Here is a 27,924-nt window from a genome sequence, read left to right as displayed (position 1 = left end):
AACAGATGTAATATGTACCTTACTTTGGTACCCTTGATTTGCTTTGTTTGTGAAATGACAGTTTGCCAATGGGCAAACTTTAAGAAATACTGGAAGCAGACACAGCCTATGTGTCTCACCTGGGCAAGGAAAAAGTCCAGATAGAGGCAGAGGGCACCACATAAGTGCATAGTCTCCTGATTGCATCTCCCTCCAAGGGATGATTTCTTGGCCTACTACAAAGACCTATGGGCCTGAGGATATTCTGAGATCAGTCTCAGTGTAATGCCCCTGTGACCAGCTTTTATTTCTTAAGAGCTGCTAAGGAACATAACTTGTTCTGACTTCCCTAGTGGCATTAAATAATCAATGTTTCATGGGCTATGTGGGAGTCCATGAAATCTATATAGTGCCCCTTGAACCGCTGAATAGTTGGAACTATCACAAACCCAAACAAAATTTTAAAAAAGAACGCCGTGAGTAAGTTTGGTACCTCTGAGGAACCAATAATCACAATTAAGAATTAGTGTGATATGCTCTTAGGTCCCCAATTGCTAATTCCACAAATCAATGAAGCCAAAGAACAAGAAGGTTGTTCTAACTGAAGAATTGCTAACATACAGTTTCTCTTTGTAAGAAAAGGGGAAAAAGTGATCTGGGGAACTAAAGGTCTGTTAGTTTGTACTCAATTGTATGCAAGATCTTGGAACAAATTTTGAAAGAGTTTATTTCTATAGTTAAAGGACATAGAAATAAACAGCAATTGGGATAAATCCAGCATGATTTTATTAAAGGTAGACTGTGCCAGACCAACCTGATCTCCTTCTTTGAGAAGGAAATTGATTTGTTCCACAAAGGAAATGCAATGATCTAAGCTACCTGAATGTCAAGTCAGGCATTTGATACAAGTCTCTGAGGAGAAGCTATGTTAGTGTGTCTCTTCAAAAACAATGAGGAGTTTTGTGGTTCCTTAGGGTGTGTCTAGACTACAGGGTTTTTTCGAAAAAAGTGGACTTTTTTCGAAAAAACATCCCGTGTCTAGACTGCCATTGTGTTCTTTCGAAATTAAATCGAAAGAACACAGCGTTTTTTTTTGACCGCAGTAAACCTTATTTTACAAGGAAGAATGCCTTTTTTCAAAAGTTCTCTTTTGAAAAAAGGTGTTCTTGAATGCCAACAGGACTTTTTCGAAAGAGAACATCCAGACTGCCTGGGTGCTCTCTTTCGAAAAAGCGGCTTGTAGTCTAGACATAGCCTTAGAGACTAACAGCTTTATTAGGGCATAAGCTTTCATGGGTAAAACCCCCTTTGTCAGATGAACTGGAGTGGAAGTTGCAGAAGCAGGAGTATATATAAGGAAGACGTTTTTCGTGTTAATGAAGCTAATCAAGTCAGGGTAGAAGTAGGTCATTCATAGAATTTGGTGTGGAGATGGGAATATCCAGAGAAGGGAAATTGCCTTTGTAATTCATTAATCAGTTGAGATCCTTATTCAATCCTAAATTGATAGTGTTGAATTTGCAAATGAATTCCAGTTCAGCTGTCTCCCTCTCTTTGCAATCGGGTTTTGAAATTCTTTTGTAGAAAGATCCACAGGACTCCTCACTGTTTTTGCATTTGTTATAGTTCAACATGAGAAATTATTAGTTAAATTGGAGAAAATGGGAATTAGTATGAGGACAGAAATATGGGGATAAATATGAGGACTGATTAAAGGGGAGCCTGCAAAGGGTCATGCTGAAAGGTGATATCAGGCAGGATAAAGGTTACTAGTAAAACTACCCTGGACTTGGTCCTGGGGCCAATCTTAGTTAACACTTTTATTACTGACCTTGGAAAAAGAAAATGGGAGTGTGTTAAAAAAATTGCAGATGACACAAAGTTGAGAGGTATTCCCAAAATGGATGAGGACCAGAATATGATATAAAAGATTTGGATGACCTTGAAAACTGGAGTAATAGAAATGGAGTGAAATTTAATAGGGCATAGTGCAAAGTCACACAGGACTAAAAACAATCATTTTTGCTATAAGATGGGGACTATTAGCAGGAAGTGAAGAGCATGAAAATGACCTGCATGAACTGGGTGATCTCTGGATGATTCTGAGTAAAGCTAAGATTTAGTGATGGGTATTTATAGTAGAAGTCATGGACAGATCATGGGCAATGAACGAAAATTCACAGTCCCATGACCAGTCTGTGATTTCTACTATAAATACCCCTGCATAAATCTTAGGTACTCTCAAAAGGGAAGGTACCAGAAGCACTGTTGCTATTCTTGAAGGAGGCCTACAGGCACTACTGGTGAGAGGGACACTGGAATGCTGCTGGTGTGTGTGTGTGTGTGTGTGTGTAGGAGCTCAGGGCACCACTACTACAGCTTGAGGGGGGCTGGCCTAGGACACAGTTATTGTACCTCCGAGTGAAGGAGGGAGGGCAGGTCTGGGCAAATTACCGCAGCTTGGGGTGTGTGTGTAGGCTGGGGCCCTGCTACTGTAGCTGGTGAGAGGGGTCAGCCTTGGACTGCAGCTGGGGGTGGTGGTGGCCCAGGGTGCTGCTATTGCAGTCTGTGGGAGAAGGGGGTGGCCTGGGACCACCACTGCAGCATCCAACGTGAGGTATTTCCAGTAGAGACAGGGACGTCTTAGTAACATTATAAAAGGTACTGGTGCAACCTGAGCTAGAATTCTGTGTGCAGTTCCGGTCTTCCAAGTTTAAGAAACACAAATTCAAACTGGAATGGGTGCAGAGAAGAGCCACTAGGATATGAGGATGACTCAAAGAGCTTGGTTTAACTTAACCAAAGAAAGGCTGAGGGAGATAGGATTGCTATCTATAAATACATTAGAGGGATAAATACCCAGAGAAGGAGAGTAATTATTTAAGTTATGCATCAGTATGGGTACAAGAGTAAATGGCTATACAATTGGCCTCAATAAGTTTAGGCTTGAAATTAGATAAAGTGACCATCAGAGATGTGAAGTTTTGCTATAGCCTCACTAGGGGAGTAGTGGGGGCAATAAACCTACTTGGCGTCAGTTGGTAAGTTTGTGGAGGGGATGACATGATGAGATTGCCTACAATGGCACGTAGTAAACTGCGACTGCTAGCAGCTAAGATCTCCAATGGCTGGTGGTGGGATGCTAGATGGGAAGGGCTCTGAGTTACTACAGAGAATTCTTTTCCAGGTGCTGTGTTGCAGAAAGGTCTGGGAATCATCTTTCTGCCACGTTTGCAGTCAGGAAGGAATTTTCCACAGCTTCAGACTGGCAGAGACCCCCTTCCCCCATTTTTTTTGTCTGCACATGCAGCATGGTGTATGAACAACTTGCAGGCTTAAACTAGTGTAAATGGTAATGTTTCTATTACTTAAGTCAGTGGTCCCCAACCTTCTGGGGCTGCCGGGCACCCAGGGACAGGGCCACTCAGACGCTGGGCACCCGGGGGCAGGGCCACCCATATGCTGCGCACCCAGGGGCCAGGGCCGCCCATGCGCCGCACTCCTGGGGCCAGCGCCGCTCCTGTGCCACGTGCCCGGGGCAGGGATGCTCATACGCCACGTGCCCGGGGCCAGCACAGTCTATGTACCGCGCGCCCGGGGGTGGGGCCACCCATACGCTGCATGCCCAGGGGCCGGCACCGCCCATGCATCACGTGTCCGGGGGCGGCGCTGGCCCCGATCACTCGGCAGGCACACAGAAATGGCCCGGCGGGCGTCATGGCACCTGTGGGGACTCACTACTTGAGGACTCAGTAACTAAGGGTCTCTCACTGGAGCATTAGATGATCATGTGGTCCCTTCTGGATTTAACGTCTATGACTAAGAAAAAACTAAAGGGGACAGTGGATACTGTGAACTTTGGGCTATACTGATTTGCTCAACTACAAGAGGAATTCATTGCATACAGCCTATTGGAAGACAGCAGACACAATGTAGCCTCTTCTTAGAATACAAGGACTGCTTAGAATTAGAACAGAAAAATTCAGGATCCAAAACTGCCAATCCTCCTGGGAGGTAGAGGCAAACACAGAACAGACTAAGTGTTTCAAGCAGGCCAGAATTAATGCAAATTTGGACTAGGTGCTTTGAGCAGCCAAGATTAAAGCAGCACTACCTGAACACCAGGATTTCTGCTTAGGCCACCTAAACACACACTACATTAAGGAGAGAAAGTGAAGTAAAGTGACACTTCTGCATCCCCTCTTTGATTTTTTCTATAGTGTTTATTGCTATAATAAAGCATGGAAATGTTCCAAAATATTCTCCTAGAATACTGACATCTCACTACATAGTTTTGTCTTAATGGGTAACTCCCCTTGTAGGCATCAAGGATTTGGCTTGCCTTTTAGTTCAGCTTTAGTACATCTAGGTAATCTCAATTAGTTGTTCTAACAGTGACCTCTGGATGAAGAAAAATCTAAAGTAGTATGACAGCTTTCTGTCCAAGCGGAATACAACTCAGATTTGAAACCTGCTTCACTTTACCTTATCATGGATGAGCAAGATCTGGCAGCCTGTCCCCCTCATGCCATGAGAAATGCACGAAGAGATCTGCTAAAAGATGATGAAGCATATTCACTGCATGACAGCCAAAGATCTGAGTGAGTTTGGAATAAAATCTCAGTTGGAGATTTTCAAAGCTGACCCACTGAAACTAAAATGAGTTGTGTAATTAAATCCCTTACCTGCTTTTCAAAATCTTAACCACATATAACAGCCTGGATTCAAGCACATTATGATTAACCACTGACTCAGAAGTGATTAACCTACTCTTACAATAAGACTCTTCACAATAAGAGGATCATACTTCATTTTCAGCAGTCATGAACAGATATATCTCTACATATTACTGATGGCTTCATGATCAAGTAACAAGAACTGCATTAAACATTATGAAAGAGCCTCATATGTGGACAGATATAATTGAATATTTACAAGACTCATATATTCAAAGGTGATATCTTCCAAATATAGAAAAAAATGTGTCTTTATATCTAAAGGCATATTATGTTTGATTTTAAGAACAGTTAATTATGTCTGAGGGTAATAAGTAGAGAAAAATCTGAATGATATGATCAACAGTTTAGAATTTTTTTAAAAATTCAGTGGCACTAACTTTGTATTTCCCTAGCTGCAAAGCTAGTCTATTGTACTAGGATGACTTCAATTGTCTATGCCTTGGAGGAAGTAATACAATAAAGTTTTGAAATGGTCAGAAACATTTCTAAAACAGATTTGCCATATATGATGTTACTATTTTAAGACCAAGCTGTGACCAAACAGACTCCTGTATTCACACCCTACATACCACTGTAATAATCTAAAGAATAGGCCTTGTGAAGTATAATTTGAAATCTAATAACTAGCTGGTCTTTTGGGTGGACCAAGGCAGGAGTGTTTCTTACTTTCATGGGGAACCCTATGCACTGAGTGCTTGGGGCTTTGGGACTGACACCTCCACTCCACAGCTCATGCTTGGAGGGGCACTGGCGGTTGGCTGAGGCCAATGTACAGGGGAGGTGAGGAGAAGAGTCTCCCAGGTCTGGATCAGAGTGGGGACTCATAGCCTCCTCCATCAGCTTCTTTGATGGCACATCAGGACTTGAGAATTTGGTCAGCAGTGTTGCTTGGAACATATGATTAAGATTTTACCTTGAAGCAAATTTACGTTGTTAAGTTCTAGTTATTAGGAAGCATTTAATCTTTATTTCTCTCAATTATTTCTGACTGTAATACCTGATACTTGTACTCAAAACTAATCCAATGTTGTGTTTTAACTGAATAGTTTCGTAACTCCAATTAAAGTAGCAATCTTTGCAGGAGAAACAAACCTCTCATATCTGAATGGTCCAGAACACACATTTTTGGAGAAAATCTGGGACTGGGAGTGTGTTGGGGTCACCTTGTAAGCTGTAACCGAGGCTGGTAGAAGCCATAGTGTTGACTGGAGAATTACTGCTAAGATGCAGCTGTACAGAGACCTACATGCTGATTGAAGAACCCAGGTTGGGAGAGGCTGCAGCAAAGATTGTGAACTACCTATGGTGGCAAAGCAGGTGGTGAGACAACCCTTCACTTGTCTGGATTGCATCCTGAAATGTGACACAGATCTCTCTCAATATACTCTGGGATAAGAACAACTATTTTATGGCTTTCTAAAATGGCATACAACATCTTCATTTTTAGCCCTCTGTTTTTGAAAGAGACTGGCCTTAAAGACTTTAAACTAGCTCAGAACCAAATATTACCTGGTCTATTTCACATACTTGCACAATTCCAAGGGAGAAATTCTATATTTGTGGGGAGAAGAGAAGAAAGGGAAAGGTACCATTTTTTGTAGCACTATGATTTTTAAAAGTGGCTGTTGCAGTTCTAAGGTTTGGAATGCTAGAAGCATTCCTAGTGCAGATGTGTTCATGGGCACAGAACAGATAAGATAGACGAAGGCATGATGAATGCAATTTACCACGTGCCTGACATCACTGTGCCTAATTTTCCCCAGTCCTTTAATCTCACATTTCTAATTCTGATGTTTTGCCTGACTGAAAGTAGGAGTCCATCCTCATTCTTTTTCTAGAACAGAAGGCACGAAAGGAACTACATTAAAAGACTAAGCAAAAGAAATGTCCTATTGTTACTATTTGCCTCAGACAACATCTTTTTCCTTGAATATTAAAACTTTCATTTGGATTTATAAATTTGGTTTACTTCATCTTGATTTATCATGTTCTTAGTAAGTTTACAATGTATTAGTTTATTTCATTTTATTATTAGGAGGTCAAACATCTTCCATTATTACTGATTCAAGTAACAGCACAAGAAGTGAGACATATTCCTTAGTACCAGTCTAGAATTTCTCCCCTATTTGGGATTATTACAAGCTTTTTGTATTTCACTGGCAGCTTTGCTTTGTTTTTGCTCTTGTCTTTGGTGAAAAATTGGTTACAACTAGAAGGTTAAAAAAATTCATTTTTATAAGGGAGAAATATTGGAATTTTTCATAAAGGTCTTTCCACTTTTCTTAAAAATAAAGAGGATAAAAGAAATGTAGAAAGACAGAATAACGGCCTTCTTCAAATAAACACGATAACTATTTTTAAAAATCCAAGTGACAATGAAAATTTTAGTTTCTGTATGCTGATGATCTATAACATGCACTTCCAGATAAACAAGTCAACCAGGGTAAAATTGCAGATCTAATGGGAGTTCTGCCTTTGACTACAGTGGGGTCCAGGTCTTCACCCAAAGATCCCTGCTTCCACATTTGGGAATGGTTTGTACAACTGAACAAGCACCATGGAAAGAATAGCATTGCTCACGCAGCGCTTATGCCAATCTGTAAGCCCAAATAGGAAGAATATCTTTCTCTAATAACTTTGCTAATTCAAAGAGTACTGAATTCCAAACATGTTTTTCTTGAACAACAATATATAACCAATTCTACATAGAAACATAAGTGTTTCACATGTTACTGTTACAGGCATTTAATTATCACAAATTTACCTGAACATATTTATACAGAACCAGGATCTTCAATTAACCCTTAACAGCCCAAATCAATCAATCAATTGATCTACACATTTTTTCATGTTAAAAACAGAGAAGAAATATTTATTCAAGCTCCTGAACTTAGGAACTCAAATAGACTTCCCAGACAAAGTATTTTAAATCATTAATTTTAAAACAGGGGATTCCATACTTCCATTACAAGCTGTAAAGGATTAGTTAAGGTGCTGATGAGATGAATATGAAGGCAGGGCTGAGTAGGTGGGTGGGACCTACTCCTGTTCCGTTATCTTTGTTGTAAAATTGGTGTGCGTGATCTAACAGCACAGGCAGAAACAATTTCCCAGAAAGCAAGAACATTCAGCCATCAGCAGGCAGTTAGTTACAGGGCCGAGAAAGGATGGAAATGGTTCATTAAACTCATTACCTCACAAGACGAAGACTGAGTGCGATAACTTGGTACAATCTTGAATGTGATGCTCCCCCGCATTTCCCTCTAGAGAGAGAAAATTATTTCTTTAAAAAAACAAAATGTTGCAGATAAAACACAAAAAACCACTCTAATACCTGTAAGAAAAACAGCACAGCCTCTCTGTGATCAGCAGCAGTTCTTCCTAAAATAAACCTTTAGAAATAAACTGGAAAGCTTTTACAAGCATGTGCTTTCCCTTAGAAACAAACACATTCAGACTGGCTCTTATTAACAGAAAAGCAAATATATACCATTAGTGATAGCATGACTGGTCTTCAGAAGTCGAGAGATTACAGCTGTATTTTTAGATGAGACTTGAGTACACATTTCCATTTCCCTCAGCTATTTTCTTGTGATTTACATAATTCTTTTGTTGTAAAATAAATTAATTTTCCCTGATCAATTTACTTAATTTCAGTGCTTTTTTTTGTTAAAAAAAAAAACAAACAAAAAAAAAAAAACAAAAAACCAAACCACTAGGAATAATTTGTCAAGAAAAAAAAAGTGCTGGGGCCAAAATGTGGTTGCGGTCCCTTTTATTGCCACTTACTTTTTAATAATTTGAAAGGTACTGCTTACTTTTCAATAATTTGTGATGTTGAAGATGTTTTGTCTCTACGGATGCTCCATCAGAGGAGGAATGCATGCCTGTGAGCTCTTGTCTGGAGATTTGAATGAACAGTTTCCACAGGGCTGCACCTCTGCATTACATGGCCTCATGCTTCTGTGTGAGGGCTTGTAGGGGGGAGAAGCAGACCTAGCACAGCTCCAGTTACTTCTTAACTATAGAGCCAGAGATTTTGCAGCAGAGGGGAGTAGAGTACCTATAGGGACAAAACATTCTAGAAGAATTCAAGTTACTGAAAGATAAGTGACCTCTCCTTCTCTGAGTATATGTCCCTGTGGGTGCTCCATAGTCTTTGTCGCAGTCACTACCAAACAGTAGCTCAACATAGAGGTGAATGCTGAGGAGGAGGTGGATCCAAGATGCGGTAGAAGATGATGTCACCAAAGATTGTGTACATTTTGGACACAGGTAGAATAACAGTGTTTAGAGAATGTGTGAACTGAGGACCAAGTTGAGGAACTGCTAATTTTGGTGACAGGAATGTTTTTGAGGAGGATGAAGATGTGGACTGAGTCCTGGCAGGGTGTGCTGTCACCCAGGGTATTTGGGGTAGTGTTGTTAGATCCCAATGACTTTGCAGCAGGTTATGTTGCAACTTGAAACCCATTTTGGTAATTTCTGATATCAACTGTCTTCATTCTTCCAGAAAAGGATGCAAAGTGTCTAGGGGAACCATGAAGGGTCAAGACAGAAGACTAGTGTTCTCTGAATGTCTAATGTGCAAAAGCTAAAGGAGTGAGGTTTGGGGAAGAATAATGGCAAATGAATATCCTGATTGATATGGAAATCTGACTAAACTTCAGGAACAGAGAATCAGGGCATGGCGTGACCCTGTTATGGTAGAAGATAGAGCAAGGTGAGTAGCCACAAGTGCCACAACTTCTTCCACCTTTCTAACCAAGGAGTGACCACCAGGTAGAGGGTCTTAAAGGTTTGTGCCCAGAGGTTTGAGTGTAGAGTTTCTTAAGACAGTGAGAACCAAGTTAAGATCCCATGGAAGTGTGGCATTCCAATTATATGGAAAGAGATGTGCTAAACTCTTGAGAAATATAGCCAAGAGGCCCCAGATAGGTGAATTAGATGCCAAAATAGCTGCTAGGTATTTGACAAAACTCATAGTTCTTGTTTTTTTAATTCCAACAAATAATCAAGGAAGAGGTTCAGATACAGATACAGAGTGACAGGAACACTATAAAAGGAAACATTTAAACTTCTGCAAGTAAGTTTTAGGAATAGAGGGTTCCTACTATTCAGGAGCACAAATTGTATCTCTGCTAAACAGTCTGACTCTAAAGCTGAGAACTACTAAGGAACCAGGCAATAAGGTTTGGGAATAGAAGCCTGAGGATGTCTTATGGTGCCCAAGTTCTATCTCATGTGGTCTAATCTGAGGGGGAGGCAACAAGGTTTCTCTACAGAATGGTGAAATAGATCTGAACACCTCATTTGTCTGGACCAAATTCTCACCTGTTCTTATTGTAGTTTGATCAATATCTTGTGAATTAAGTGCAGTGGACGTAAGAATAGAGAGAGTGAGGCCCTGGTCTGGTATAGCACATGTGAAGGATTGTGGGTCTCGAACATGGGCCCATTGGTCCCCAAACAGTTCACAGACCATGACAGTCAACCCACAAGTCTGCAGAACTAGCATAGGAGAAGGTTAGTGGAACCCTGGCCCACAGGAGGCTCTGCCTAGGAAGCTACTGATTAGAGGAGATATCCATTCAGATACATTGTTTAAGCCAGAAACAGGCATAGGAAGTTGTCTGAGCAACTGTCCTGACATGCTGCTGTATTGAACCCTGACTCCTGTTTGACTTTGACATTGTTCCTTGACTTTGGTTTGACCTTTGATACTGCTAAGTGACTCATAATCCCAGCACTGTTCCCTGGTTCCTGACTCCAGCTTGACTACTGAGGGAACACAAGGAGGTGCTAGTATTGTTGCTGAACAGCTTCGAAAAGGAGGTCTTCCACCATGGTCTTCCTGGGTAGGCTGGATGATTGGAGCCATGATCCACATCGCAAAACAACTAATGATTGTGAAATTGTATCATCATCAGTGAAGACAGCCTATAAAGAGGCCATGGCTATCAGTTGTCCTTCAGAAGTGAGGGTCTGGAATCTCTCCCTCCTGTGCTATGGCAAATTGCTAATAAAATGAGTAAACTTTGCATAGCTAGTAAAGTCATATCTGCCATCATAGCTTGACAATGAGCTAATATTGTCCACATAAAAGGGGGGAAACAGCATCACTGCCTTGTCCAGGGAGGAGAATTTATGAGACTATTACATTTCCTCCTCTGCAGGAGGCTAGTAGATCCTCCTCATGATCTTCCTTCTGTACCAGAGAAACACATAGTATTTGGTGACTGCAGGTGTGGTGCTTGTGGTTGTTGAGACCTGAGAAACTTCCATTTATCGCCTGTTGTGGGCTCACCCTATAGAACTGCCCCACATAGGCAGTCCAGGGATTCCAAGTAGGTCCACTAGGGTTGTGGATATGTATCAGTTATGTGGTTTTGGAGTGTCTGGGGTACCTTCTAGAACAGGGGTTGGCAATCTATGGAGCATAAGCCACATATGGCTCACTTAGGAGCCAAATATGGCTCACAGCTTGAGCTTAGTCCCCCCTTCCCTCTTTCCATGTGATCCAGACATGCCACCCCCTGCCAGACTGGAACCAGTGCTGGCTTCCTGCGGGGGGTGGGAGGATGGAGAAAGCCCCGAGGCTTGCTTTGTGATGGGGAAGAAGCCAGAGCCACAAATGGCTCTGCACATTCTCCCTTTCTCTCCCCCAGCTGGAGGAAAAGATGTACTGCCTAGAGGCTTTTCCCACTGTTCCATTGGCCAGAATGTGGCCAATGGAGCAGTGGGAGGCCATGCCTGGGACAGGGAGGCTGAGCATTGGGCGCAAAAACAAGACCTGGATGTTATCTTGGCCATGAAGGACCCGCTGCTGCCAGGCCATGTCCCTACTGCTGCGCCCCCCATCTTGCTCTGCCCATATACACCATGTACTTGCGCCCGCTGGACAGCCCCATAGGACTGCTGGAGTCCATCATCAGCCTGGGCACCTTCTTCCTGGTGCCAGCTGGCTGAATCCTGGCCAGTCTGGAAAGGTACAAGAAGTATGACTGAGTGGGCCAGTTCCCATCCGTGCCTGGACCTGCCAGCAGGACTCCTGGCAAGGCAAGGCAAGGCAAGGCAAGGCAAGGCAAGGCAAGGCAAGGCAAGGCAAGGCCTCCATTCCACACTTGGCCCTTGGGCTGCTAACTTAATCCATGACCCATGTGAGCAGTGGATGGCTGTTATGAGGGAGTGACTTGCATCTATTATAATGAATAAACCCTGTTACAGACACTAGGGGGAAAAAAAAGTGCTGCCCAGACCCTGCTTCTGCACCCTCCCCCTGGCCAGACACCAACCCACAACCTTCTCCTGCTCTCTCCCCCCGGCCAGACACCCACCCACAACTTTCTCTTGCACCCTCCTCCCCGGTCAGAAACCCCAACCCCAGCCTGCTCCTGCCTCCTACCTCTCATCCAGATCCTGCACCCCCAATCCCTATCCCACTCACTGGCCGTTCTGTCCCGCACACTGGACCCCTCATTTTTGGCCAAACCCCAGAGCCTGGCAGGCCCCTACAAAATCCACTAACCCTGGAACCCCACAAGAATTAATCTGGCATGAGACCTAGAACCTCAATCCTCCCTGCCCCCCCCCCCCCCCACATGGGCTGGAGCACCAGGGGAGTGAGGTATCTCAGTTGGGGGCCACATAATAAGGGGGGGTGTTGGGTTTTTGTTGTTTGCTTTTCACTTGTGTGGTCCCTGACTGATTTTTCTGTGGGTCATTGGCCCCGACCCAACAAAAGTTCCATCTCTTGCCATAAATAAAGACAATGTTGAAACCTTTTGTGTTGGACATAATATTTTACTTTATTTAAAAATAAAGCCTAGCCAACAAGCCTCCTCCAACTGGAACCTAGCCCCCGTCTGGCTGCAGCATCATAACGCTCCTGCATCTCCCACACCCCAGCCCTGAGTCCACCATGCACTCAAATCCCCTGCCCTGAACCCCCCATACACTCCAACCCAGACTCCTGCACCCGCACATCCCAAGCTCCCTGCCATAAGATTGACAGAAGACAGCCTGAATGCATGTGTGAAGTTGTATTTGACCAGTTATAATGTAAACTTCAAAAAAAATGAGAAAAGATGCAGTAGCAAAAGTCCCATTAAATAAAGTGTGAGTACAATGTTTCATTGATGCTATTATTAATCATGATGTCAATTATCATTAATAGGAAATTGTATATTTTCAGTCACGCAAATGGGCATTCTTATACGGCTCTTTGTTGACCACTTGCTCTGAATTTTGATGTAATTTGGCTCTTTGGTTTGAAAAGGTTGCTGACCCATTTTAGACTGTGGTGTGTCCTTGCCCACTGCACCAAGATTTCAGAGTTCCAGAAGAACCAGAAGGGGCGCTGGACATTGCCAGAGACGCTGGTGGACATGTATCGGGTAACCTGCTGATATGGGAGGAGAGGAGCATGGCTGACATGGTACTACTTATGAGTGGGAAATTTCTCTTTGCATCTGCAAGAGGGGCATGCCTGTTCCTCTGACGCAGATAAATTCTTTTGAGATAAGAACCTCCAGGTGCCAGAGAGCTGCAAAAAGGTATATATGGACCAGGCATATTACTCAGGTCCTCATTTGAGATGGTGCTGAAGTGGTTGTCAAGGTGATGTCTCTATGTTCTGAGTGCCCACTGAGTGCACGCTGTCTGAAGATGGTGCTGGAGAAAACGGTGCCTTGATTTCTTTCAAGCCTTAAGGTTTCTAAGAGTCTGATGCCTAGCTGGTGCTGGAATAATTGGTTCCCTATAGTGAATACTTTTCTTTCTAAATTAATCTGGTGTTTATAGTGCCAAAGCCCTGGTGCTGATGCCTGTAGGATCCTTAGAGATATCCATCCTGGAAAACGGTATTTCCTCAGATTCAGTTCCCAAGAGGTATTTTCTCTCTTTTCCTGGAGGCTCTATTAGGACAAGAAAGCTTTTTTTCCCCTCTGAGTCCTTTGTCTCCAAAACAACCTCAGTAGCTGCTGAAGTAAAAAGGAGAGAGAGGACAGAAAAGCGAGGACTGCAAGAGTGTTCTGAAAGAAGAAGCTTCAAACTCAATTGGATATGAGAGTCTGAGACACTGAAAACAGCTAGAAAGCTTGGTACTCTAGTGGAAATACCTACTGCAGGCCTAGAAGGCTATGAATCCTGGGGCTTTTATCGTACTCTCAGAGTAGGCAAAAGCCAAACAATTGGTTCTAAACTGGGAAGGAGGTAGTGGCTGGAAACCCTCTAAAATATACTAAATCTGTGGAAAGGGGAAAATAAACAAAATTTAAACTAAATACTAGAGAAAATAAATAAAGCAAAATTTTAAAAGAACTGGGAATATGTGCTTGGAAGCAATGGTCATGCCGTTGCTTCATATCAAGTCATAGCCAGTTGAGAAGGAACTGCAGTAGCAGCAGGTCCACCCTCTGAATAAGCCTTTTGCGCTGAAGCAGCAAAACTATGAAATGTGCAGGCATGGACTCTTGGACACTTCGAATTCATATCTTCTGTTGAGAATGCACATAGGTGCACGCATCCTATGGTGAAGTAGCCATAAGGACATATTCTTGCAAAATAGGAATATTCACAGTTATTATAACAAATGCCTTTTACTCTGCTAGAAGTAGAAATAATAAGAAATAGATCTTCAATGAGAACAAGATAAATTACATACTGAAAACTAAGCAGTGCATAGTGAAAAATCTTTCAGTCCTTTTACTTTACTGTGCTAAGTGATGAGACCAAAGGGTCACGTGATTAAATTTTAAATTAAAATCAATGGGCAGGCTATTTAAAAAAAATACAAATATTTTATACTATTTTGAGATTAGAGTCAAGTCTCTGAAGTTCACTTTTGAAAAAAAGTCTTGGAGACAAATACCCCAGGGAATTTTTAAAAGTTTGGAAAAGTTTGGATAATTTTATGATCATTAATTACCTCTGTAGCTATGAGGGCAGAGAAAATAATAAAGATAATACAATCTTTTGCTTTATCTTATGCTGCTTACAACAGGGTTTTGAAATGTTATTATAAATAAAGTCAAAAAAGGAACACTCATTGTGCTTGGCGCTGTACAGAAGCAGACAATTCCTGATCCTGAAGAATTTATAATTTTAGCTGACAGGTGACATACGTATGCTAGGTGACATACGTATGTCACCTGAGGGAAATGGAGACAATATAATAGACAATTTTAAAATATGTCCTTTTCTTTGTGTTATAACAGACTGTCTCTGGTAATACGTATGGATCTATGTGTATCAGCAATTTGCCCCATGTTCGATTTACTCGAACACTTTGTGATTATTTAGAGGCATCATAAAAATGTGTCTGATGGATTAGTTCAAGGAGATTGTTCCATGCACAAAAGGCACAGTGGAAGAAACCCTGGATACATCTGTGGTTTGCTAGAGCATAGCTTAATTGGTTAGGTGATATTTTGGGGAGGAATAGGGAATGTAGAATGAGGAAAGGGATTGTGTTGGGAGATCAGGTAAGCTATGAAGAATGGAAGGAAAATGGAGAGTGCTGTGATTTAGAGAGACTTTGTTAAAAGAAAAAAAGGATCATTATTGTTGCTTATTTAAAAATATTAAACAGCCAATGTCAACAAGCATTTAGGCACTTACAAGCATTTTTTGAAGTTGTTCTACTGTTTGATTTGCTACACTGATTCCATTTATTTCTCTGATTTCATCTCCTACATGGAGGGTACCTGCAGAATTAACAAAAACAAATAATCAGTGTCTCAGAGGGGTAGGCGTGTTAGTCCATAATCAAAAAAACTTAAAAAACAACAATGATCCTATAGCACCTTAGAAACTAACAAAATATATAGGTAGTATCATGTGCTTTCGTGGACGAGATCCACTTCTTCAGATGACAAATAATCAATGTGTACATTTATAATAGAACTGTGAAACAGTATTCAACCCAAATAGAGATTGGCAAAACAGGTTGGACCTCCCTGGTCCAGAACCCTTAGGATCTTAGTTGTCTAGAATTACAGATTTTGCCGGATGAGGAGAGGTCAAGGCTCCCTACCCAGCTGTAGGCTCTGCTCCCAGGTGGTGCAGCCCTCCCTGCCGCCTATTGCTGCTTCCAGTTGGGGCTGCGTCCCCACCATTGTGCTATCCTCCCCGCCCCCTGCTACGGTGCCGGCCTGGGCTGCATGTCCAGCTGACTCCAGCCCCGGCCAGGATTGCGCTCCCTGCTGCCAGCCCCAGCCAGGACAGCGCTCCTGTGCCATGCCAGCCCCAACTGAGGCTGAGATTCCAACTGCATTAGCCCAGCGAGGGCTGTGCTCTCAACCATGCAGGTCCCATTGGGGCTGTGCCATTCTGTAGCCAGACACAAACCCCATCTAGTTTTTCCACGAACCTCATCTTGTTCCCCCCCCCCCCCAGAGAGCAAGAGAAAGGCAGTCAGCCTTTGATGCCCTGGGAACGCAGGTGTGATGCCTGTCCCTGACTCTACCATAAACAGAAACCAGAAAGTAAATGGGCTAGCTGACGACTGGGAGGCCTCCCGTCGCCGTGATGGCTAGTATCAGTAATTGACATGCCTGCACTGTCTCAGGAGAGGAATCTTCGCCCATCACATACCAGAGGTGCCCATTGTCTGCATCTTCCCAGGTGTGAATTATGCTTTGCACCCTTCGTGGGAAACTTGGCGTTCAAAGCCATTTTTCCTAATTGGCCACTTAAGACTAGGAAGAAGCCCATGTGACCCAAGGGGTATAAAGAGGGTTTAGTTGCCCACCCCATTTGAGCTCCAATCACCTACACCTGCTGGTAGGTATTGATTGTCTCCCGAGGTCCGTGGGACGCCAAACCTCGCCCTACTTCTTCCCGAGGGATTGAGAGAAAGACGCTGGCCATGCCAAGTCTGGAACGCAGGGGTGAGAATTGTACCTGCAACGTGTTTTCTTTATGTGTACACTCTAATTGTCTCTCTGTTGTAAGTTTAGTTACTTTATTATAGTTTTCTTAAGTCAAACTGCTTCATTTCTATTGTAAACTGCCTTTGGTAAGGTGATTTAGCTATAAACTTTGGAATAAGTGGGGTGCCCTCATTCACTTATAAAATATATATATACACTGAACCAAGTTTCTTTATTTCTTTTCTCTTTCTTTCTCCTATAAATAAGCCAGTGCGTGTCAAGCTTCTAACTTGAACCCGTGCTGCTGTACCCGAACCGAACACAAACAAAAGAACTTCAGCCGGTCAAAAGGGACAGGTATAGGAAGAGCTTGGGCGTTTTGGATCATGTCGCTTCCAGGGGACAGATCCATTGGGGCACCTCTCAGCCTCCCCAGGCTGCCCGCTGCGAAGGGATTTCTGTATCCTAGCAGCTAAAATCCGAGGTGTTATAAGCTCTCCCTATAAACTCATTGGGGCGCCCGTCAACCTCCTCCAGGTTGCCCGCTGCAAGGGACCCTGGTCTCAGCAGTTGAAGTCTCGGGTGTATAGCGCACACACACACCGGGGCGTCTGAGAGCCTGTTGGCTGCCCTCTGCGACAGGACCCCGGTCCTAGCAGTCAAGTCACAGACTTTAAACTATTTTTCGGGGCGCCCTCCAGCCTCCTAGGCTGCCCACTGCAACGAGACTTTGCGTCTCAGCAGTTGAAGACTTGGATGTAGCACACACGCACACACTGCCCTGACCATTTCGGCTGACACATTCCCAGCCCAGCCTGGGCTGTGCTTCTGAACCTGGCCAGCCAGGGCTCTCTGGTTTGGCAATATTCATGGTCCTGCCGAACCATGGATGTTGCTGGAGCAGAGAATCCTGGATTTTAGAGGTTCAACCTGTACAACATTAAAATAAAACGTTAAAGTAAGGACTTAGTGTCTAAGCAGTGGAATTCAGAGTGAACAATTCTACTCTAGAAATCATTATTTTAAAATTATTATACATATCTTTTTTCTTTACAGAGCATAACTATACACATTTTTTATCATACAAAGTCTGATTGAAATCAATGGTGCAAGTATGCTGCCCATTCTAATGCAACTTTGGATACTAAGAAAAATGTGCATATTGTGAAAGATCATACAGTAAAAGTTTTGTAATTGCTAGTGTTTATGATGTAGCAAGTCCATCATTCACCAGACAGTTACTAGATTACTTTGTGTTGTTAATTAACTACATTTATTTGCCAAGTATACCTTTCCAAATATTTTACAAACACAATTAGTTTTGCTTAAAGAACCAATAGCTGATAATCTATTTTTCAAAATGAAGCCATTCTGGAAATAGACGTTGGCAATAAATCACCTAAGCTACGAATAGTGTTTCTGCTCATTGACCATGCTGACTGGAAAAAATCACCTTGTTGACTGGAAAAAAAAACAACGCATTCATGCTAACAATCTGAGTATTAAAATTCAGCCTGATTTGAAATGGCAGAAATACTGAATTCCAAAACCACATGCTTTAGAACAAAGAAAAGAATGCCTGGCTTAACTAAAATGTCTAAGTACCCTTTGGCCAATAGCCTGTGACACTGCTACAAGGTCCCTTGGTCCACTAAAGCTCCCAGAAAGCCACAGATCAGGATTACTCAAATTTTTAATCTGTTCAGGAGAAAGTCCTCTATCCCACAGAAAAAAAATTACTCAATTCCCCAGGAGCTTGCTATTGACAGCAAAAAGGGGCAGGGAGGACTCCAGTGCAATCCCTCTGTCCTGCCTCGGGGGAACATTAATCAGGATTCATCACAGGTAGTACTTTACTGTCTGTGAATGAAGTAGCTCTGTATTTAAATTTCAAATGAAAACAGCTCACAGCTGATGAACTGATGACCTAGCCCTCTTACAAAAAGTTATATAAGTTCAGCATTGGCAAGCTCTCTCAGCCCTTTACACCTTCTACAAAAATACATTTGATTCCAAATTAATTAGAGTTCTGGACTATGATGGAACTAAGCTCTGCATGGAGACACCTTCATGGCTATGGCACAATCATGTAAAATATCCCTTGGCATACTATATTTTCTGCAACAGTGTAAAACATCATTGGGAAACATCCAAACACAGATTTTGATTCAATTAAAAATTAAAATAATTATAATCAATCATGAATCTCATCAGACTAGTAATTTTGATAATCCAGTAAAATATAATCTCTTCTTTTGAATGCTTAACATTTATTTTACTCTGTGGAGGAAGATAATAGTGACAATCCATATCTGAATGGTAGTGTATGTAGGAGCTGGGTAGCTGAGAGAGGATTTAAAGACCTCTTCTTTTGTCTTGGTGGAGAGATGGGTTGGCTAATAGAGAGAAAGGGAAAGAAGTTTCAGAGGGGTAGCCAAGTTAGTCTGTACAGGTAAAATGAAAAAAACAAGTAGTCTGGTAGCACTTTATAGACTAACAAAACATGTAGATGGTATCATGAGCTTTCTTGGGCACAGCCCACTTCTTCAGCTGACAGGAGTGTTGGATGTTTAGGACCAAAATAAATAGGGGAGATGGGGGGGAAGGCGGAGGGTGTATGTGGAAGAAGGGAAAATTGGGAAGGGGGTGAACAAGAAAAGGCAGTGGTCAGACTGGGTCACTGGGGAGAGAGGAAGGTTTGAGGCTTCTATCATTTGTGGACACTTTCTACAGATTTTTCTGATGGGAGAAGCTGTTCCTGGTATCACTATGTGGTGCCTTCTTTCTAGCCTAATTGTTCCCATAATCCTAGTGCACATCTTCTCAGCATTCCCTTTGCTGCCTCCTTGTTGATTATCTATATTACTGCAAGCTTTTAGGAGTAGGGGGCTTTTCTGTTTTACCAGCTGTATTTGTGTTTTCCAGCATCTATGGCAATATATACATATTTCTATGATAGTAAACAACAGGGACCCATTGGTTGGCAATCTTCTTTCTCTCTGCCTTTACCAAACGAGCCCACTGTCAGCTAGTCTGCACTCTCAATATGTACAAAAGTACGAGAAACTCCTCGCTCTGCTGGTCAGAACAGGGAACAGTTTCCTCAAAGGAAGTAAATTCTACAGCTGCAGGAAAGTTCTGCAGCTGGCAAAGCTGGAGATAGTCCATGTACATACACTACAGTAATCTCTTTTCACCATGTAATCGTATTCATGCTCTTATAACAGAATCATCTTTGCTCACAAAATGCTTTGTTAGCTTTCCTAGGACATGGGTGTTTACAGATTCATGGTTTAACTATATGTGGGAGCTCCAAATTAAATCATGTTTTTACGGATATGAATAATCAACCTGCAGTGCCATGTTTTCTGCAGGAAATGTGTGTCCTGGATCAGCAGTAGCACGCTGGTCTCTAATTCCTATTTAAAATTAATACATCTGTTGACATAAATGTGCCAAAACAAAAAATGTAACTGCACAAAATCTAAAAACATTTGGGTATGGGACATTTGAAACTGCCAGGGAATCTAGTTGTACTGCAGCCAAAGCAAGAAACATGCATTCACACAATTAGGACTCTAAACATATTCTCAAGATGAGTAAAGCCCACAAGTATTCTGTGTTAACACTCAAGCATAGAGAAGCCGTTGTGGAACAATTTAAAATACAATCTGTGCACTCCTCTCAAAAGGGTACAATTCTTAAAGATTGAAACTGGGGTGTTATTACCAGTTCACATGGAGCAAGGATGAAAATCTTTGCACAGGTTGACCCTGCTTGGGAAACTGGGTATGAAGGACAAAGGAAAAGGTGAGAGCACAAAAATTAGCTCACTTGCTATATTGCCAAATCTTGAACAAAAAAAACCCCGACACAGACATGCAGCCGTGGAAAATGACAAGAGGGAAATTAAGAATGTATTGAGCACATAAATCATATCATTTGGCCGTATACTGAATATATGGAAGCTAATAAACTATTTGGGGGACAGAACATTAAGTGATACAATCACATGCATTGATTACAGGAGACTACCACCAATATTTAATCAGGCTCATAAGGAAGTCAGATATTTTTTCTGTTACATTTGGTTAATAATTCGCTATTGCTGTAATGCATAATGAAAAATCTCCACTTTAAGATAACATTTACTTTTAATTAAAAAAAAGTTCCATGGGGACTACAGAAACAAAAACCTAAATATAAGTTGTTCCCTAGAGGACAAAAGACTTTTTGGCAACTAAATTGTAATTCTTTATAGAAACACTTTTATTTTAGGACAACCCATTAGTAAATACTTCTATAAGTATTTTCTTGTTCAAAGCACTGTTGACATTGCAAATCCCTTTAAAAGGTAGGTAAACATTGTTTCTAATCTCTTTCATGTCTAGTAATCTTAAAAATTCCTTGTAACAATAACAGGTACATAAAAGTTGAAATAGAAGTGCAATTATTAAATTGACAGTGTTCCTTTAATCTTTTATGTCAAGTGCAATTACATTTCCAGTTCATAGTGTCCCTCTAAGAGAACATACAAATCTATACAAATTCATATAGCATTTCAAAGAAGCTATTTAATCATTTTATTTCCTTCAAATTTCAGAATCTGAATCCAACATCTTAATTATTTCAGAGATTAATTTATTATTAAAAAGCCTCTCACTGAGCATCATGGTGTGTCAGACAGTCTCAAGATTAATTCCAGTTCTGCCATTTACTCATTTTGAGCAAATCACTTCAGCTTCCAAACCATAAGTCTTTATCTTTAAAATGGGGATAATTATACTTTGCTACTTTTTTAGTCTGTTTACTTTGAATATTTTACAATCCTCTGTGTATTGTAAGTTTTCCTGTTTAGTTAGGAAGCCCTACATTCTTCCTTGCATTAATAGAAAAAAATACTTTTTAGAAATAATAAAACATGATGGTAAAATTCATAAGAATTGGTAAGGGAATCAAAGGCTGGTGTAGCACATGAAATTACTGCCAACTTACATTTTAGTTGCTAAACTGGACAACTCATCAGATTTGACAAAGAAATTTTGAATAAACAAATAAGTCAGCAGATTCCTGGAATACCAACTGTGGAAGCAACAAGCATCTAGAGTGGTAATCAGAGCAAAACACCAAAAGATATTTAAGATAAATGAACAAGCAATGAAAATGTTTAAGCATTTGCTGCATTTTACCTGAACTTATATGCAGACGACCCAGAAAAGAATAACATTTCAAAACTAATGAATATACTCAGAAGCATTCCAAAGTTAAATAAAGCACAAACAGAAAAGCTTAAATACCTCCTAGAAATTTCTGAAATACCTGATGTCGTACAATAATTTAAAAATAGCAAGGGTCCATTCTCTAATGGGCACAGTGGAAAATTCTATAAAAATTTGAAAAGAATCTATCCCCCCGATTTTGGAAGTAGCAGTGTCTATTATACAAAGTAATAACCTAGCTACTACAAGGTGGAGGCTACCATTTAATTGATTCCAAAAGAAGACAATAACAAAAAAGTAACTGTGACTTTTATAGGCAAAATATCCTTTTCTGAGTAGATTTCAGACTGATGGTTTCCCTTTAAGAGAATGTACAGGTTCACAAAAATTGAAAAAAGATTTGATGACGGTCACAAAATGACAGTTTTCAAATTGAGAACTTCATGAAACCTCCCTAGAGATAGAGCTCAAACTTGCAGTCTGCCAGGGTTAGCTCACTACTGAGTCGGTAGTTCTCAGCTCAGTCATTAATTACTTTTGACATATATATACATATATATGGGCATACTGGATGAAAGTGGAAGGAAAAGAGGAACAGGCACAGGTTTAAAGGTTTGGCAATAGCTCAGAGCAGTGAAAGCCAAAAACAAAGATACAAGCTACATGGGAAAGAAAAGTTCTGGTTCCAGATTCATATGTAGGTACCTCAGCAGTCAAACTGCCAAGAGTCTCAGAAGTTTGGTGACAATTCATGGGAGAAATTTGAAATTTCTGCTGAACAGACTTTCAATATATCAAGAAAAAAGTTATGCTTATTCTGAGAATTTTAGAAAAGAATTATATCTATATCTATATGACTTTTCCAAACTATATACACTTAAGAACTGATATTCTGCAGAAGCAGCTTGAGATGGTCTGCATCATTATGTATTAAAGCCAAAATTAAACACTTGGGTGCCCTTCCTAAAACTGACTCTTGTATCTGAGTGATGACTCTGTGAAATTAATGAGGCTCCATACAGACACAGGTCCACTGGTGTGGAACAATAATTTTTAGGATCAAGTCCTTACTTGCTATGCAAAATGTATTTGATTATGGGAGTAATCCAATTTGAGAACAAAACCATTTATGTCCTAAGATTACCTTGCCTGTGAATCATTCCTCCATGCATAATTCTTGCAACAATGCAATGGTTCAGCTCATTCATTTTTAAAGTGATTCCCTAGTAAAAGAAATTGTTAAATCATTAAGAAAAAATATTCAGCAACCTGTTCCTTTAACCATTAAGAATGGTCACTTCTGCGGCAAGCTTGAGATGCAGCTATGTTTTAGAAGGAAATTCTGGCCCTATCAAAATCAATGGGAGCTTTGCCATTGACTTCAAAGTGGCTAGAATTTCACCTTTAGTTTAGGAATTTATACACTGTTGCATTCATGAGATCAAGATATCATCATAAAACTCATTATGGAAATACTCCAGATGCTCAACACACAAACAGTTTCTTCCTTTGCTATTTTTCAAAGCCCATCAAAAAAATTAAAGTATACCATTTATTTTCCAGAAATGTAATATTCTTTTACAGGTTTTTCCATTTACTATTTATACTAATTTCCCATTTTAAAAAACTGATAAAATTTGGTTATAACATAGATGCATTTTAGCAAAATGTAAAGACAATGATTTTTATAAGATGAAGACACAATTTTTTAATATGCAGGCTATAGTATATCCATAAAATAATTTAATATATTTCATAGTCTGTCTATGCTAATCAATAAAAAATATACAGCATAACAGTGTTTTAGAGAAGTGTATTCAAAATACATTTTTCCTTATGGAATAGTAATAGGGCATCTATTTTTGGACTTATGTAATTGGAGCGTCAAACTGCTCAACTCCACTAACGTGGTTTCTTTATATCTGTTATAGTTCTTAAAGATTGTAACTGCTGTATAAACAAGCAATAAGAATCACTGGCTTATTAAAATGTAATAATTTATTAAACTGCAAACTCTCCAGTACTATTTTACATTTCAAGGTCAGCTCTACAAAATGGTTTTGTGCTGCTATAACTGTATCAGTTAAAGGTGTGGTTTGTTTTAATCAGAATACATATACCAGTGCAGTCTCTAACATTTATGTAACTATACCAGTACTGCGTATTGCCCTTTCCATATGGGAATAGCTATACTGGTAGAAGCACTTCTAAACTGGTATTATTGTTTTCACATTACATAGGTTGTACCACACTTCACCTATACTCATACAGTTAAAGCAGTGCAACGTTTGTGTAAAACCCCGTGGGTTGAAAACTACTAAGATAGACAGTTTGTCACCTCTTTTGCTCTAAAGGGTTAAGAGAACAGTACTACCACCTACATACCATTGGTTCATCTGTGTTCTTCTGGAACTGTACCAGTCGCACTCGTGTTACATTCTCCATATCCATGTCACCGTTGGCGCTCTCTGGAGAATCTCCGTTTAAATATGGAGAGGTGGGAGGAGGCGTAACTCTCAATGCTTCGTCACTGTAAACTTCATGTGCCACTACATCATGAGTTTGAAGTAAGGCCTACAGAAGGTTACAGAAATTGTCAGATTTCCATAATCTCGGCTGCCTTTTCTCATTCTTAACAGAAGGTTTACTATTTCTCCCCAGAAGCAAGAGCAAGCCCATGATATCACTTTCTTACATTTATACAGGGCTTGTCATCTCCAAGGATTCCTAAACACTATATATATATATATATACATATATATATATATATATATATATATATATATATATACACACACACACAAGATTACAGTAAGTGTGTGTAAATTTCAGTGCTTAGGTTAGGCTCTTTACTCATCTATCTAAGATGAATGACTTGATTTTCAGAAGTCCTCAGCATTTAGACTAGTCTTTCACTAAAATCTGTGCAAAGTGCAGGTGGTCACCAGTTTTCAAAATCAGTCCACCTTTATTTAGGCTTCTATTTCCATGAGTTGATATATTATTTTAGGCACACAGTTCTGAAAAGCTTAGACACACACATGTACAGATACCACTTTCTTTCAACAGTGAAATAAAAGTGAATTTTGGGATGGAAATAGGCAAACCTTAACTGCAATTTAATATCCTTAGCTTAGTAATCTGGTTAATTGTGTAGCCCATACAATTTGTATCAACTACATGATTAGTCGATAAGGACCACTCTGCAGAGCCACAGCGGGTAGTAGCTCCAGGAGCCAGCTAAAGCACTGAGTCCAGAAGCCCCTGTTTGTGGCCAGCCCGGACCACCGTGATCAGGGGTTGCTTGGTGGCAGCAGCCCCTGTCTGCAATGGCAGGGCCTAGCTCCCCGCTGGGACTCCCGCAGACAGGGGCTGCTACAGGAGCAGCCTTTGCCCATGGCAACCCTCGGCCCTATCCCCTCCTGCTACCTCTGACAGAGGCAGTGGGGGCAGGGCAGGTGGCACTGTGGAGATGGTGCTGGGGGAGGAGAGGGCAACTTTTAAGCTGGTTCCCCCTAGCACGGTTTCCTGTCTCCCCCTTCCTCCACTGCCTCTCACAGCAAGGGGGAGGGAAGTGAGTAGTGGATACTCCATAAGCTAATTGGGTTGTTGACTACTTGCTAACATCCCTAGACTACGCATACCACCACAAGACCTTTAAGGTAAGATGTGAATATCAGCAGTATATTTGTTTGAAACTGGAAGAGAAAAGGTATGTAAAACAACAATGCAAGATGGAATTGGGCCAAGACACTTGAGCTTAACACTCTTTCTCTGAGAAAAAACAAACAAACTTGATCACTGAAAGTTTTCTCCATTTCTATTTTATATATATTCTAATGACAACCCCCACATCTGGCACAGTGTCCTATATTGAGGGAGAGGGCAGGACAAATAGCTTTAACTCAACTACTAACTACTTTCATAACCATTTTTTTTTATTCATCTCAACTAGTGCAGCACAATCCCATTCAGTATGAGAAATCTGATAAAATCACAGCCCTGAGACAATAAACTCCTCAAGTTATTAATTCATCAATTTTTCTCTACATTTCAAGCTGTATTATATAGAGTAACATACAGTTGGTTACATTTATCAAAATGTACTTGATAAGCATATCAATTACTTTTCTAACTACTTACAGGCGCTGTATCAAAGACACTTAAGCACATTTAACTGTGAGAAGTGTAATACTTACCTGGGGATACAATCTAAATAAAATCTAAACATTTTTCTAGTACTTGAAGAACATTCAGTATCAGGTTTTTACACTGCATGACATCCTCCTTCTCCCTCTTTTCTCCTGTGGAAATCTTTCATGGTCTTGAAGAGTACCTTTATTTCATGTTTGCTTTTTTAACTTTACTGTTCTTAAGAACCCGTGTTATAAATAACTTTCTATCAAAAGCCTGGGCAGGATTTACCTCTGACCCAATTAGCACTACTACAATATTATCCGAAAGGTGGCTGAAGACTGGAGAGAAGGACTGGATTACTTTCCCACAGGGCTTGTGCCACCAGGATTAGGGTTGAAAAGCAAGTCTGCTCCTGGCACTGCTGTATAAGGTACTAGACACTGTATCAGACCCGCCACAATACTCTATTAGTTAAGCATGTAGTGATACCACTTTAAAAATGTACAGACCCACAACTTGCATGTTGAAAGTCCCATGAATCACAACAGCTTGAGCTTAGCATCTCTGATTCTGACAGATGACTAAATCGCTGTGGCTGTTTAGTTTTTTATTACAAAAGTTCATCTGAATATTCTGTATTTAAATAGGAGTTAGTATTTGAAAATAAGCATCAATGCAAAACTTGTTTCTTAGGAGTGAATCCAAGACAATGGCTGGGATTTTCTGGCTACCTGCAAAACCCTATACTTGTTCTTAAAAGACCATACCGCTTTTTAACAGGCACTACTATAAAAAAGCATTTATAAACTTTTAAGACAACTTCTTTAGTTTTAAAACTAATTTGGGAATTTGGCTTTCTATGGAATGGATATTGTTCCATTTTGAGTATCCTGGGAGACAGGGGCATAGGTGGAGTGAAAAGGTGTTTGCAGCTTTCCATACCCTAGGCCGCTGGCACAATGGATGTAAGTGACTGTCACAAGATCTTGGTGGTCATCTGAGATGGTATTGATAATAGGAAGAATGGCCCTCAGGCAGGAGAACTTCCACCAGCCTCCTCCACTTGGAGGGTAAGATTTTGGGCCACCTACCAAAGAAGGTCTTGATGGGCATGAGAGGCTTCCTCCACCACTCACCGGCTCCAGAGACTTAACTGCTCTGCTCTAGGCATCATGTGGGAGGCCTCTGGAGCCTTACTAGGGCTCCTGGAGGGAGAGTGTCCTCGGTTGTTCTTTTCCCTTCTTCTTAGGCATTGGCGAATGGAGTGGTGCCATGCCAAATAGTTCGCATTACATGCGTGGGATTGGTGCCAACAGTCCTGGTGCACCTCCTGTCTCTGTGCCAAAGTGTCCTGTGCTGAGACTGGCACACTATGCACCAAGGGAGTTGAATCTGTGTCATGGAGCTGAAGTGCTGACTCCATTAGCAGTGACTTAACTCTCTGGTCTCTCTCTCTCTTTTAGTAAGGAGCTTGAAACCCCTGCAGATGCTACACACTTGTCTTGAAGATGGCCTGCTCCAAGATACTGCAAATGGTCAACATGTGGATCACCTGTAGGCGTATGTGCCCTGCTCTTTACACATTGCTTAAACCCTGGGGGCTGCTGCATGCCCCACAGGCTTTGCAAATAGCGGAAGGGAAGGGGGAAAGGAGGGAAGGGCGAGACACTACCTACCTAACTGAGAACAATCTTATCTACACAACAAAGAACTCTGCCTACGCGCTAGGGAAGAACTACTTGCTAAGCAAGGAGTCTGAAGCTCCAACAACCGTGACTGGCGGAAAGAAGTAACTGAAGCAGGAGTTGGGGCAGCAGGGATATATATAAGAGACCATGAAGCATCACCATAGGGTGGCACTACAGCTGACTCGACGGGTACAGCTAGGGGAAAGTCTTCCGATGACTGTGCATGCAGTGTGTGCACACATATTGGAATGCACATGAGCAATTACTTAAAGAAGAAATATTTTTTAAA

General features: G+C 41.1%; 1 protein-coding gene across 10 annotated transcripts in view; it reads right to left on the bottom strand.

Annotated features, from left to right (window-relative positions):
* CASK (calcium/calmodulin dependent serine protein kinase) overlaps nt 1-27,924 on the bottom strand; it is a 363,612-nt gene that overhangs the window by 41,476 nt on the left and 294,212 nt on the right. For 5 of the 10 annotated variants that reach the window (XM_075912872.1, XM_075912888.1, XM_006137901.4 and 2 more), the window contains 5 exons: nt 24,196-24,384; nt 22,955-23,033; nt 15,339-15,424; nt 7,913-7,981; nt 4,465-4,533 (listed from right to left, as the gene is read on the bottom strand). In XM_075912872.1, the coding sequence (XP_075768987.1) occupies nt 4,465-4,533; nt 7,913-7,981; nt 15,339-15,424; nt 22,955-23,033; nt 24,196-24,384 (492 nt within the window). The remainder of the gene's footprint in view (nt 1-4,464; nt 4,534-7,912; nt 7,982-15,338; nt 15,425-22,954; nt 23,034-24,195; nt 24,385-27,924) is intronic. The other 5 variants (XM_075912913.1, XM_075912920.1, XM_075912925.1 and 2 more) reach the window with 2 other exon arrangements.

Source organism: Pelodiscus sinensis, chromosome 1, assembly GCF_049634645.1.
Source record: "Pelodiscus sinensis isolate JC-2024 chromosome 1, ASM4963464v1, whole genome shotgun sequence".
Classification (NCBI taxonomy): domain Eukaryota; kingdom Metazoa; phylum Chordata; order Testudines; family Trionychidae; genus Pelodiscus; species Pelodiscus sinensis.
The sequence above is the reverse complement of the archived record's forward strand: the minus strand, read 5'-3'. Positions and strand labels throughout refer to the sequence as shown.